At 36.9% G+C, this 12,515-nt stretch overlaps 2 protein-coding genes across 4 annotated transcripts; one reads left to right on the top strand and one right to left on the bottom strand.

The window, feature by feature from the left end:
- Positions 1–1,021: 1,021 nt before the first annotated feature.
- On the top strand, positions 1,022–3,217 carry her12 (hairy-related 12). Of its 3 annotated transcripts, none has more exons than XM_055189118.2 (4): positions 1,022–1,328; positions 1,499–1,665; positions 2,074–2,211; positions 2,314–3,217. In XM_055189118.2, the coding sequence occupies exons 3-4, from the start codon at positions 2,143–2,145 to the stop codon at positions 2,701–2,703; spliced, it is 459 nt and encodes a 152-aa protein (XP_055045093.2). In that variant the 5' UTR covers positions 1,022–1,328; positions 1,499–1,665; positions 2,074–2,142; the 3' UTR covers positions 2,704–3,217. The 3 variants fall into 3 exon arrangements, with proteins under 3 accessions (XP_055045093.2, XP_055045092.2, XP_055045094.2); XM_055189117.2 differs by having other exon boundaries at positions 1,022–1,394; XM_055189119.2 differs by lacking the exons at positions 1,022–1,328; positions 1,499–1,665 and having other exon boundaries at positions 2,053–2,211.
- Positions 3,218–4,316: 1,099 nt separating this feature from the next.
- Positions 4,317–12,005, bottom strand: tas1r1 (taste receptor, type 1, member 1). Its single transcript, XM_055189115.2, has 7 exons — positions 11,127–12,005; positions 9,589–9,877; positions 8,668–9,420; positions 8,365–8,586; positions 7,577–7,697; positions 6,111–6,481; positions 4,317–5,874 (listed from the first exon to the last, which is right to left on the bottom strand). The coding sequence occupies exons 1-7, from the start codon at positions 11,360–11,362 to the stop codon at positions 5,320–5,322; spliced, it is 2,547 nt and encodes an 848-aa protein (XP_055045090.2). The 5' UTR covers positions 11,363–12,005; the 3' UTR covers positions 4,317–5,319.
- Between the last annotated feature and the right edge of the window lie 510 nt (positions 12,006–12,515).

Genomic DNA, 12,515 nt, shown 5'->3' with positions numbered 1-12,515 from the left:
GGAACCTCGGTAAAACCCTTGTGCCGTATGTCACAGAGACCTTATGTCTCACTAGAGGCCTGCTACAGGTGGTTTAGCATCATGAAACATACCATAGAGCCAAAGTTACACAACTTAAACTTATAAAAGAAATGATCTTTACTGTGATCAAAAAGGTTCGATTCAATTCAAAGAACACTATACTTTGTTAAAAAAATATGTTTTGAGCTCACTAAAATATAACATAAAAAATAGCTGCTTATTATGGAACAACCCAAAACTTGATTTCCTATTGAATCAAGTTGAATGACATGATTAACTTTGCGAAAAAAAACTCATTAGTGCATTGTTTTATATTAGGCTTCATTCATCAGGTTAAGTGGAGGCTAGGAAGGGGGAAATGCCAACAGTAGAGTAAGTTAGACATGTATTTGTGGCTTGATAAAACAGGAGAGAATTAGACATACACGTGCAAAGTGTGTTCCTGTAACTCAACGGGTAAAGCATTGAGTTAGGTCATGGGTTCGAACCCAGGAAAACACAAACTGATTAAATGTATACATTGAATGCACTGTAAGTTGCTTTGGATAAACGTGTCTGCAAAAATGTAGTCAATTTGCTGTTAAATAAAAATAATAATAATTAAAAACTTTATTCACGTGTTTGCAAACTGTCTGTTCTGTTGCGTTCACACACTTGGGACAAAAACAGACAAGCGTTTACTACACTTGACACTCCACACTTGTCGTCTGCTGAATGTGTGATCGGATCAATAAAATTTACAGCAGGTCCACTAAACTTCATTGATCTCCAACCACACGCGTGTGGTGGGCACGAGGTGAGCACTGATTCCGGTAAAATTATCTCAGATAAAGACGGTGATTTTTATAACCATGTTACATAACGAAAAAGCTATATTTTGCGTCACTCAAGATAATTCGTAACAATCATCACGTTATTTGCACTGTGTTAACTAGCAAGATGTTTTATTTGGTAGGTTTGAATTCCTGCGAAGCTGTACAGATCGATGACATCAAAGTACCGCGAGAGCGACTGGAAAGCACAGCTTTCGAATAGTTCTCGCGATACGTTCCCGACTGCTCTGCGCAGGGCAGAATAAAAAGTCGAGGACGCGCGCGTGCCTTCACAGCTTTCGTCCTGTAGTTTTACATATAGGCGTGATAATTTCTGTTACCTGGCGCGTGGATGTGACAGTTTTCTCACCTGACTTCAGTCGAGCTGACTCGTGTTGTTAACAATTATCAAAGGCCAATATACCCAGCGACGCGCACTCCAGAGTGACGCTGACCCTTTGAAGTCGGGCTTTTAACCACGTGCCATTGTCGCAAGTAGGTGTTGGTCACGCTCCTGAAATATTTGCATAATTTAAGTGGTAGAAAAATTGACGCTGCAAAGTAGGTTATTTGAAATGTACACAAACTTTATTTTAAGGGTTACGGTTATTTAAAAGAATAGTTAACCGAAAATTCAAATTTACTGTTATTTTTCTCACACTCAGGTCGTCCAGGATGTAGGTGGACATATTCTTGAGTAGAAGAAGAGTAAAGATTGTTTTAGCTTGGAGCATTGTCTTCAGTTAACAGTTGTCATCACTTTGAGAGTTGAAAAAGCATACTTGCAAACACAAACTATAAGCCTACTCTCGGCTCCTGATGATATACTGAGGTGAGTTTTTAATTTACACACACACATTGACAACCAAATAGACGGTTGTCATTGTTTTTCAAATATTTATATTCGTAATAATAAGTATTGTTCAACAAATGGCATTTTTATACATTCAAATGTCCATGGCATACATTCACATACATACTATTTAGGCTGTAGTCCTTATATTTTTATTGGCTTAAAGGGCCAAAACACGGTTGCACCGTCATTCCTACAATAAAAGTGTCTTGTCTCTCTGATACCTTGGGAAACATTCCTTCAGTGGAAGGCAAGCAGCCATTTAACCATAAAATTAATGTCCCCTATTGTTGTGAAGAGCTCAGCCCTCTGGTTTCAGAGTGTGGGAACAGTAACACAGCACAGGCCACATGGCTTTGTAATGCTAATGCCGCTGTATAAATACAGGGTGCCGATCTTCAAAAAGACACACAACTATTTTGCTGCCGAGAGAAGACAAACCACTCCTGCAAGACCATGGCACCCCACTCAAACACGCTCTCCACTTTTGACCATCTACGTTTTGGCGATAGGGACAAAATTAAGGTAAGTTTACGTTCCACTATTTAATAAAAAAGTACCTGTTGAATTAAAACTGTGTGTATACATCTTGAAGCATGTTCTTAACCCATTCTTGTTTTCTTCCAGCTGAGGAAACCAATTGTTGAGAAGATGCGCAGAGACCGCATCAACAGTTGCATCGACCAGCTTAAAGATCTTCTTGAGAAAGAGTTCCACAGCCGTGACCCTAACATCAAACTTGAGAAGGCCGATATCCTGGAGATGACGGTCAGCTTTCTGAAACAACAGCTTTCAGGAGAGCTGGCTAAAAGGGATTACAGTGAAGGCTTCTCTAATTGCTGGAAAACATCTGTCCATTTTCTTAGTCTTCATTCCAATGCCGGAGGATCTGGCCGGGAGATCCAGCATCTCCACAATGCCCAGCAAACAATCTCATCTTCTTCACCCTCCTCTAAACTGAACACAGCTGGTCTACAACAGCTTGATACCAGGAGACCCGTATGGAGACCCTGGTAGAGATACAAGGCTAAGAGTTGTACACCTGAGGGATTGTTTTATTAACATCCCTCATAATAGTAGGAGATGTTATTTCCGAAAGATAAAGTTTGTTGAGTCGTCATATTGATTGACAGAAACTTTAGACAAACAGGTGTTTGTCAGTGGAAGAAGGTGGTTTTCCTGTATAGCCTCTTGTTCTGTATCTATAGCTCTTAATGTGATTTTTTTCCCCCTAAATGTTAATGTCAGTTTTATTAATATTTTGTATATTTAATTGAGGTTGACTCCAGTGGAGTTTGTGGTTCATGTATCAGATCTTTAAACTGGTTTTGTACTTAAAAAAAGTTTTTTATAAAAGTGTATTTTTATTGGTGCTGACTAATTCTGCATTGTTTGTTAGATAAGGCATGTTGTACCTTTGATAAAGGTGTGTTATTTGTTGTCTTGACTCTTTACAAAGTTGTTCTTGTATTTATGTTAAGCTCTTATGTCATCTATTTTCTTATTAATAAAATTCTACTTTAACAAATAATTGATTTGGGAGACATTTTGATTCATTTTTGTGAATGTTTCAGGCTCTGTTCAAAACCACTTACTCATTATAAGAAATAGTTACTATGAAAATACACTAGTCAACATTTGAAGTAGATCAAAAAGCTTGAACAATACCCGTTCTTGTCTCTTGAGACTACTTTGATGCCCTTTTTGATGCATTTTAAATGTTGACTAGTGTAGCATAAATATAGTATGAAAATATAAATGAGGACCACTTACTAGTCAGTTGAAAACATGGGGGCTAGATACGACTTTATTTGTAGCAATGGCTAATCTATTAACTGTGAATTTACTGAGGTATTACTAAGTTTAGTTTTGTCAACTTCATTTCAAGTTTTTGTGTGAACCTGCCTCATTGCAACATTTTTAATACTTTAGTTTATATGAGGCAGTCTGGGTGCAAGTCAAATATACCAGGATTATTTAGGGTATCTTATTTGTCAAATATAAATGATTATAATCAGTATTCAACAAGTTGCATTTTTATACATAGAATTTGCCATGAAAGTACAATTATTGTAATTACTACTTACAAGTCAATTGAAACGATAATTTAATATAATTTGCATTTAAAACGCATTTTCATTTTTTTTATTGAAAGCACAACTGTATAATTTTAACCCTCATGTAACTTTAAGATTAGATATATGTACTAGAACAGATGCTGCATTGGATGATGTGAAGTAAATACAATCATTCACCCCTCCCCTCTCCAGGCACACTTCTATTGTTAAACCCTCATGAGAATATCACACCCACAATAGTAAAGCAGTGTGGGAAACACTTCAGTGCACCCAACTCACACGTTCTGGGGTCAATATAGGTGACCCCCCTAACAACAAAAAAACGCTTTCATCCCATTTTATTTTCCCAGGGGTGACGTGTGTGCGTGCGTGTGTGTGTGTGTGTGCGTGTCTGTCACTGAACATTAGCGGATGATGATAGGAGATAAACAGTGATATCTCATATTAGAGTTTTCTTAACAGTACTTTATGTATTATTTTGTTTATAATTAGACAAACAGGGCATTTGATGCCATCTGTCCTTGTAACTGCAGGACCATGATTTAAATCTGTTAAGTGAAACCGGGTACCCGCCTAAGTTTAAAGCACAACAGATGCTCAACATTGGCAGCCAGATCTGTTGCTCTGCCCTTTAGGTATCTAACACAATTAGGCTTTTGCTGTCTAGGCATATGGGTGATTCTCGCGAAATTAGACTTATGAGGTGTCATGAAACATTTTGATAAAAAATTAAATGCAAAGTAAGAGTATCAAAATAAGAAGCATGCGGTTACAAACATCTCTTCATGTACTATTGTGCACATGATTTCAAATGACATCATACAAACCAATTTTGTTGTTTTTTCCACATTTAAGGGAAAAAATGTCATTACCGCAACGGGTCCATGACTGGATTTGGTTTCTTTGACATGGAGATATTTATAATTTAAAAATCTAAAAAATAAAAAGCTTTGGTGCATGTTATACTATAAACATTTACAGTAAAGAAACATGTGGTATTTGGTGATCATTGCTAAATGTAGAGACAATAATAAGGAATATAAATGTGTCCAAGAAAAATTTTCTCATCCTCCGCAACAATTTTCAATCATTGTTTAAGCCCTCAAGGAACTAACATTTTCAAAAAAAAAATTTGTTAGAAGGGACGTAATTGACCGTGACACTCAAAATGGTACCAGGTAAGCAGTTCTTATTTTTTCTCTCCAGATAGAAGTTGAAATTTTGTTTGTCATAGTACCTAGACAACTTTTTAGCTCTCATTACCGAAACATGAGTTTGTAAATGCATATATTTAATGTAATATCATGTTGGGGTATTGATAATTTTTGATAATGATAATCTAAAAAATTTTATTCTATAGAAAATATTTTTTGAATCCTCTAAAAATAATGGTTATAGTAAGTTCAGACCTTAATCTTATATGTGCAAAAAAAATGGCTTCAAGGGCTTTTTAAATGTTCTGGATTTTGTGAGAATCACCCATATGTCATCCAAGCAGTAAAAACTGAAACTGGGATATTTTTTGTTTTACTTATTAATGGATTATAACTAATCTTTACTGTTTGGACATAGTATACATTTGAATACAGTTTTGAAAGTGGGCAGCTGTATTCATTTGGGGCTTTATCAGTATAATATACACCTTTGGTAAAAAGTAGCCTCCAAGTATCCCGAGCACACTGGATAGTATAGCGCCTACGTTAAGAGCCATAGAAAATGTCCCTCTAGAAACACAGTAAGCTGTGAAGAACGTGATCCAAGAAATCATATATATCATAAGACTGAATGTAACGCATTTGGCTTCGTTGTAATTCGCCGGCAGATCTTTTCCCATGTAGCTCAGGCAGAAACAAACTAAGCTTAAGATGCACACAAAAATGAGTTCAACAAAGGCCCCGAAAGATAAAGTCTTGCTGCACTCCAAAACAACGCTGTCATTGTAGAAATCAAAGTCCTGAGATGGAAACGGAGGGTCTAGGACCATGCGAAGAAAGGAGATGAAGAACTCCAGCAGTGAAGTGATGAAGATGAACATCTCTGGTCCTCGGTTCTTAGTCCAGGTGTCGTAGTATCTCGGCAGCTTGGAGGACCATTTAAAGATACAGACCACCTAAAAAATTAAAGATTGACACTAGATGACAAGTATGATTGCTATTATAAAACTAGATTAACTGTATAAGAAAAAGTTTGATTTTACTCATTAATTTCAATCTTTGACATGGTCAGTCAATATTAAAGATATCAAGGTTATAGAATGTTCTTTATGCAGGATAATTTTAGTACAGGTCATCAAAAAAAAAGACTTTAGCTGGATTTTCACACTCAGGATCACATGGCAGAGCCCACCTGAAAAGCGCGCACGGTCACACACGCCAGGCAAACGGTGATGCTGATGTAGTAGAGGGGCTGTTTGAGGAGGCATCCAATGTAAGAGGGTCTGCTAAAATGGCACAGTGTGCTACAGGATGCCACGGTTAGAGACGCCAGCATCGGCAGACAGATTTTCCCTCCAGCTGACTTTACCACAGGAGTACTGAGATTCAACATGAAAATGAGAGCTGTGCCCAGGGTTAGAAAGAGAGTGACTGCGAAATATGCGAGGAGGGCTATAGAAAGCAGTGAATCCCATCTCAGGTACAGCTCGGTTCTCTTGAGACACGTCTCACTTTCTGCTTCTGACCACTCTTCAATGGCACAAGATTGGCAGCTTGTGTAGCCTGAGGAAAGGTGAGGTCATGTTGGTATTAATTCCCAAAACAAATCCTGAGTCTGACGTTGCCTGGAAAAGAGTACTTAACCAAACTTGTATCATTGTCTTTCTCCATAGTTGCAATGTTGTGGGATCACTTAAACAGGGTTGTGGCTAGAAGGGATACAGCAAAGGCTGAAATCTCGCCGGATGAGCCCTGCTGTTATCCCCAAATTCGAAAAATTTGATTAATTTATTCGTGTCCATGGCACAAAATTCAGCTTTTTTCGTGTCACTCAGCACGAATTTCTATTAATAGTTTTTCGTGTCTGTGACACGACTTTCTTTATCGTATCATTTTATGTATTGTTTTCTCATGTTTTCCCCCTATTTTTAAATCATTGTCGCTTGGGTTTGGGGTTAGATTTGTGGTTTGGGATGTACTTTTATGTATTGGTTTCTAAATGTTATTTTTTTAATGCCACGAAAAAGAAAGTCGTGCCACGGACACAAAAAACTATTTGTAGAAATGCAGGTGACACAAAAAAGACAAAGCTAAATTTCGTGCCATGGACGCAAATAAATTAATCACATTTTTCGTGACTATAACACGACTTTTTGTGAGATCAGTCTGCCCCAAACCTAACCCTAAACCCAACTTTTCACAGAATTTATGCCGTAGCTGTATCCCATCTTGCCTGAACCGCTGTTTTCATCCTAAATCTAACTTTACCCGCCAAACCTAACCCCAAACCCACATCTCGCGAGATTTCGGCGTTGGCTGTATCCTTTCTAGCCAAAACCCTTAAACAGTGTGGTAATTTGATACTGGCAATGCGTTTACACTTTTTGCAAAAAATAAATTACAACTGGTTATGGTTCATTATAGTTCTCCAGTCCATACACATTAATATGGGACACGAGAAAGAATTTAAAACTTGTTAAAAAAATTACAGACGGATTTTAAATGCTTGAAAGTGTAAATAGGAGTCAAAACTGAATGTCGTGCGCCCTCTGCTGGTCGTATTGTTAACAACGCCCTACTGTATATACATCTTGATGTGTTTCTTACTTAAAATGTTTAATAACTATAAGATTTTGCAGTCCAATGGGTGTTTTGTACCTGATTTGTTGAGGAAGGTGAAAGCAGGACATGCCATGCAGTCAAAGCAACACCTATGCTGTCCGGTCTGGAGCTTTCTGTGTCCGAAGGGACATTCTGGAGAGCAAATGGACTCGGGAACCTGACCAGGAAAACATACAAACAAAGATGAATATTTAGTGTAAAAGAATTTGTGTATACACTTACGTTTACAACATTTATGTTGTTTTATTTGATAGTTGCTGTGGATAAAATAAGTGCTAATTTTAAATTATAGTGCTATTATTTTAAGTGCCATGAAATACAGTAGTAGCCAAAAGTGATGTCCAACTTTGAATAGCTGACATCTTCGCTCTTTATTTAAACATTTTAAAGATGCATTAAATGTTGTATTGGTGTGTTGAGCTCAGCTTTGAGAAGAATTTAAGAAGACTTGGCAACATTTACACACTACATATGTGCAAAGTTTATAAAGCCCAGGACAATGACTTCAAATTTATGTCCACAAAAGTGGATAAACAGATATTAATAACATATACAATTGTAGTAAATGTATGCTGTACTTGAAAGCATACATTCACATAAAACATTAACTTAAAACACACTTTTGTTTGCCTTTTCCCAAATTATTTCATTCAATAAATAGCTTAAAAGTTTATTATTATTATTATTTTTAATTTTGTACCATACACTGTTATTTTATTGGTTTAATCTAACCTGAGCGGGAATTAAAAGTAAATATTCTACAAATCCCCACCCCAGACATCACTTTTAGCCACTACCATATATAATAGATTACATAGACTTACCATGGTCACAGGTGATACTGGCCCCGTCCATTGAATCTGAGAAGCATCTAACTGAAGCTCAACTGGATCTGGACTATAACTTCCAATTATTTTATATGACCAGTTGTCACCCATCCATATCCACGTCACTATATCATAGCCTGTGATAGGGTCTCCATTCTTATCAAAATAAAACAAGGTATCTCGAATTGAAAATCTGACTTTTTTCAACTGTTGATAGACCTGAGACGAAACACAGGAAGAAAAGAAAATGAGAAATTCTTGCTAAACAAAATTGATGCTGTTTAGTTTGAAATAATTTACCTGCCACGGCTGCACCTCAGACTTCTGACATCGCTCGGAGTCACAGTTTAGGATATTGTGCAGTGCATGAGCCACTGCGTACACAGCCTTATACACATTAAAGGAAGACACAACATCATATGGGCTCAGAGAAATGTTTTGCATTGCCATTTCATACAGGTCTGTGTCTAGCAGGCATGGGACATCAACGTCGATCATAGCATTTGAAGGCCCAACATCTTTAAGCCCCGGCACAGAAAGCCTTTCAAAATCTTCGAACCCCTTAAATTCTGAGTATTTGACGGAGATGCCGATGACAGTCCCTATTGTTTGTATGCTTGGTATACTACGTATTATGGACGCCACTGACCAATCCTCTGATCCGATCCACACTTTCCCAGTGACGTTTTGTTCGATGACAAAAGGAAAGAAACCACTAGCCGTTCTCTTGTTAGAAAAGACAACTATACTATTGACTTTGGTTTTAATGATGTTTTTCACCATGCTCCGCATAGATGTCTTGTCAGTTACTGCGGGTATCACACCTTGGTATGCGATACATATTTCGTGAAGAGAAGCTTGCTGTGAAAGACTTTTCATTCCTTGTAAACCGTAGGAGTTGTTACTGCCGACAAGGGCAATCCAGGTCCAGTTAAATCGGTTGAGGATGTGTATCATTGCATCCACCTGGTTCTTGTCACTGGGGATGGTGCGGAAGAAAGACGGATAGATAAGCTTATTGCTTAGTAATTCATTCGAGGCCTCGTAAGAGATCTGCAAATACCAAAGAAAAAGAAATCAGACAGAAATTGTATGAATGTCGTTCAATTCATAACCCTCTTAGTGCACACTTTTTTTTTGGCCAAAAAACTCTTAGATTTGACCTAAAAGGTTATTTGGAGAACCAAACTCTGTGGAATAGCTATGATGTGATTTTTATACCTGAGGCATTAGGAATGCACCCAGAGCAGCGGCTGGTGTAAAGGAGTAAGTGCTACTGTCGGGTCCAATGACGGCCAAAGCGAGGTTCGCTATATCTGAACTGTTGCGGTGCTTGGCAAGCAGGTCAAGGGTTGCCAGATTACTGGCTGGAAGTGAGCATAAATCATAACTCTGGTAGCCAAGTGTGATCGTAGGTAGAAGTCTCTTATCTGAAAGGTCATTGTTAATTTCTTCTACAGCATATCTGAGGGCCTGGAGCAAATGATATCCATGCTTGTTGGTCAATCCTCTAAAGAAAGACATTGAAGAGGTGTTTACATTTTTTTTTTTTGGTGCTGTCAAAATTAATGAATGAATACATTTAAGAGTAATATTAAAAAAGAAAAGAAAATACAGATGTATGAGGGGTCAACCGTATGTCATTTTAAATAGCTTAATCTTAAAGCAACACTTAAGAGTTTTTGCTCTTTGCTCCCCCTACAGGTTAGAAGCGTAATTGTCCATTACCACTGTCGTAAATACTGCGGCATAGCAGGCTCTGATTGGATTGTAGGTCTGCCTTAAAGCAAGTTTTTGTAGTTTCCACTCAAACTACAGGACCGCGACCCGACGGTTGGAAACTTCTTTAGTGCGGTTTTGGCCGATAGAGGGCTGCAAAGCGAATGTGAAAGTGCCGTTCACCCTGTTTCGAGTGGATGAACTGTTTTGGAAACGTTATTTTAAGGTAAAAAAAACTCTTTGGTGTTGCTTTAACTTGTCTTTATTGTCAGTGGTGTATTAAGGGGATAGTAAACTTTATAATGAAAATTCTACTGAATTATAATGAAAAAGATATTTTGAGGAATGATGGTAAACACACATTAGTAAGTGACCATTGACTTCCATAGTAGGAATAAAAAAAATGATGGAATTTATTGGGTACCGTCAACTGTGTGCTTACCATCATTTATCAAAATATTTTCTTAGTAATTTTTCACAATACTTCCAAAATATTTTTTTTCCTACTATGGAAGTCAATGGTCACTATCTGTGTGTTTACCATAATTTCTCAGAATATCTTATTTTGTGTTTATCAGAAAAAAGAAATTCATACAGGTTTAGAACAACATGAGGATGAGTAAACGATGACAGAATTTTCATTTTAAAGTGAACTATCCCTTTAAATGTTTTTTAATGAATAAATATAGTTTTCATTGACTCACATTATACACTGTAAAAAGTGAAAGTTGGATTAAGTTAAACATTTCTTCAATTGGTACACCTAAAATGTTATTTTTCAACGTACATTTTCTCATTTTAAGTGAAAGATTTAAGTTGAAAAAGCTTACACTGGCTTTTTAGGTGTTATATAACTGAAGTAATGTTTTAGACGTTTTTTTTACCTTGAATTTTTCACTTAAACTCAACTCAACTTAAATCTTTCGCTTAAAATGAGAAAATGTAACTCAAGTAACGCTAACCCTACAGTGTATTTTATAATACATACAGATAATATTTGTTACACGATTCAGCATAAATAAAGCATAGCAATCTCTTACTGTTTACAGTCAGTCAGATAAGGTGTAGATTGGCTGGTAGAACCTGAATTATGTAGAGGGAACCATCCATAAATGCTGTAATCTCCTGCGAGACTGAGACCTGCACTATCACTAAAGCTTAAACAACAAACCGAGAACACGAACCTGACCATCATCTCGCACATGTTTCCTCTAATGAAGGTTTCAGGCACGGGCTTATAAACATTTCTGCTTAACGCCAATCCACCGTTTTCCATGCTCCGATGGTGACAAACATTTGCATAAACAATCTGTAATTGTCAGAGCATTTGCCTGAAGTAATGTGTTTGTCACCATCAAATTAACCTATTAAGAAAAACAAAAACTTTTCATGAGCCTAAGTTGCGATTTACGTATGAACAACTGAACCACAGAGGACAGATTTGCCTGTCAGTCGCAGTTTCATCCCACAGTTTTAACCTCGAGTAAGACCACGATCTTTCATTTATCTTCTAGATTGACTGTAAATTACCTCTGTTCCCAGACAGCAGGCAAATTTATGGAAAACAAGTGACATTTGCTCAGTCATGCAAAACAAACATTTCCATGTGAATTCTTTGGGAAAAATACAAATAATATTCACTATAAATTTTTTATATATATTCGCGTAGGGGCATTAATATTATACAATGTTTTCTATAAGTTATTTGATTTGTTTATATCAATTATCTAGTAATGCAAAATATAAACATTTAAATACTTTTATTACTAAAACTCATATGAGATTCATGGCTTTGTTCAAACACTGTTGTCAATCAACCCTATATCACGCAAATACGTGACTATTTCACGTATGGACCAACGTGAAAATGTCACGTTTTGCCGCGTTTGAACGTGAGCATGTCACGCTTTTCTGTTTGTGTCACTGTCACGTATTGGTTACTCAACTTTTTTGTTACTCTATTTTCAAACCATTCTCGCCTCGGTCCAGGGTTAGATTTGGTGCTTGCGTTATATGTCCCTTTAAGTATTTGTCACTTTAAGTATTGGTTTATAAAAAAAGGATACAAGACTTATTCTTTTATATTTTTTAAACTTTTACCAATTGTCGCCTGACGTTGGGGTTAGAGTTTGTTTAGGTAAGGATGTCATTTTATGTAAATCTAACCCTAAACCGAAGCGACAATGGTAAGAAATTAGGACAAAAAAGTTGAGTAACCAATACGTGACAGTGACACAAACAGAAACCGTGACATGCTCACGTTCAAACGCGGCAAAACGTGACATTTTCACGTTGGTCCATACGTGAATCAGTCACGTATTTGCGTGTTGTGTCAATTGAGATTAGTTTATAAATAACCATTAAGTATAATTTTGATATGAAAGCATACTGTCATAAAACAGAAATAAGGCAATGTTTTTTTTATTTAA

The sequence above is a fragment of the Misgurnus anguillicaudatus genome, chromosome 13 (genome assembly GCF_027580225.2).
Source record: "Misgurnus anguillicaudatus chromosome 13, ASM2758022v2, whole genome shotgun sequence".
NCBI lineage: Eukaryota > Metazoa > Chordata > Actinopteri > Cypriniformes > Cobitidae > Misgurnus > Misgurnus anguillicaudatus.
Note: the sequence above shows the minus strand (reverse complement) of the source record. Positions and strands in the feature narration are given on the sequence as shown.

Bases quoted from the DNA above. Each gene is read 5' to 3' on its own strand.
- tas1r1 (XM_055189115.2), bottom strand. From the start codon at position 11,362: ATGGAAAACGGTGGATTGGCGTTAAGCAGAAATGTTTATAAGCCCGTG. The intron at 7,698-8,364 runs GTAAGTCTATGT...TTTCCTGGTCAG, and splicing joins CAGTATCACCTGTGACCATG to GTTCCCGAGTCCATTTGCTC. The intron at 6,482-7,576 runs GTACAAAACACC...ACCTTTCCTCAG, and splicing joins CACCTTCCTCAACAAATCAG to GCTACACAAGCTGCCAATCT.
- her12 (XM_055189118.2), top strand. From the start codon at position 2,143: ATGGCACCCCACTCAAACACGCTCTCCACTTTTGACCATCTACGTTTT. The intron at 2,212-2,313 runs GTAAGTTTACGT...GTTTTCTTCCAG, and splicing joins GCGATAGGGACAAAATTAAG to CTGAGGAAACCAATTGTTGA.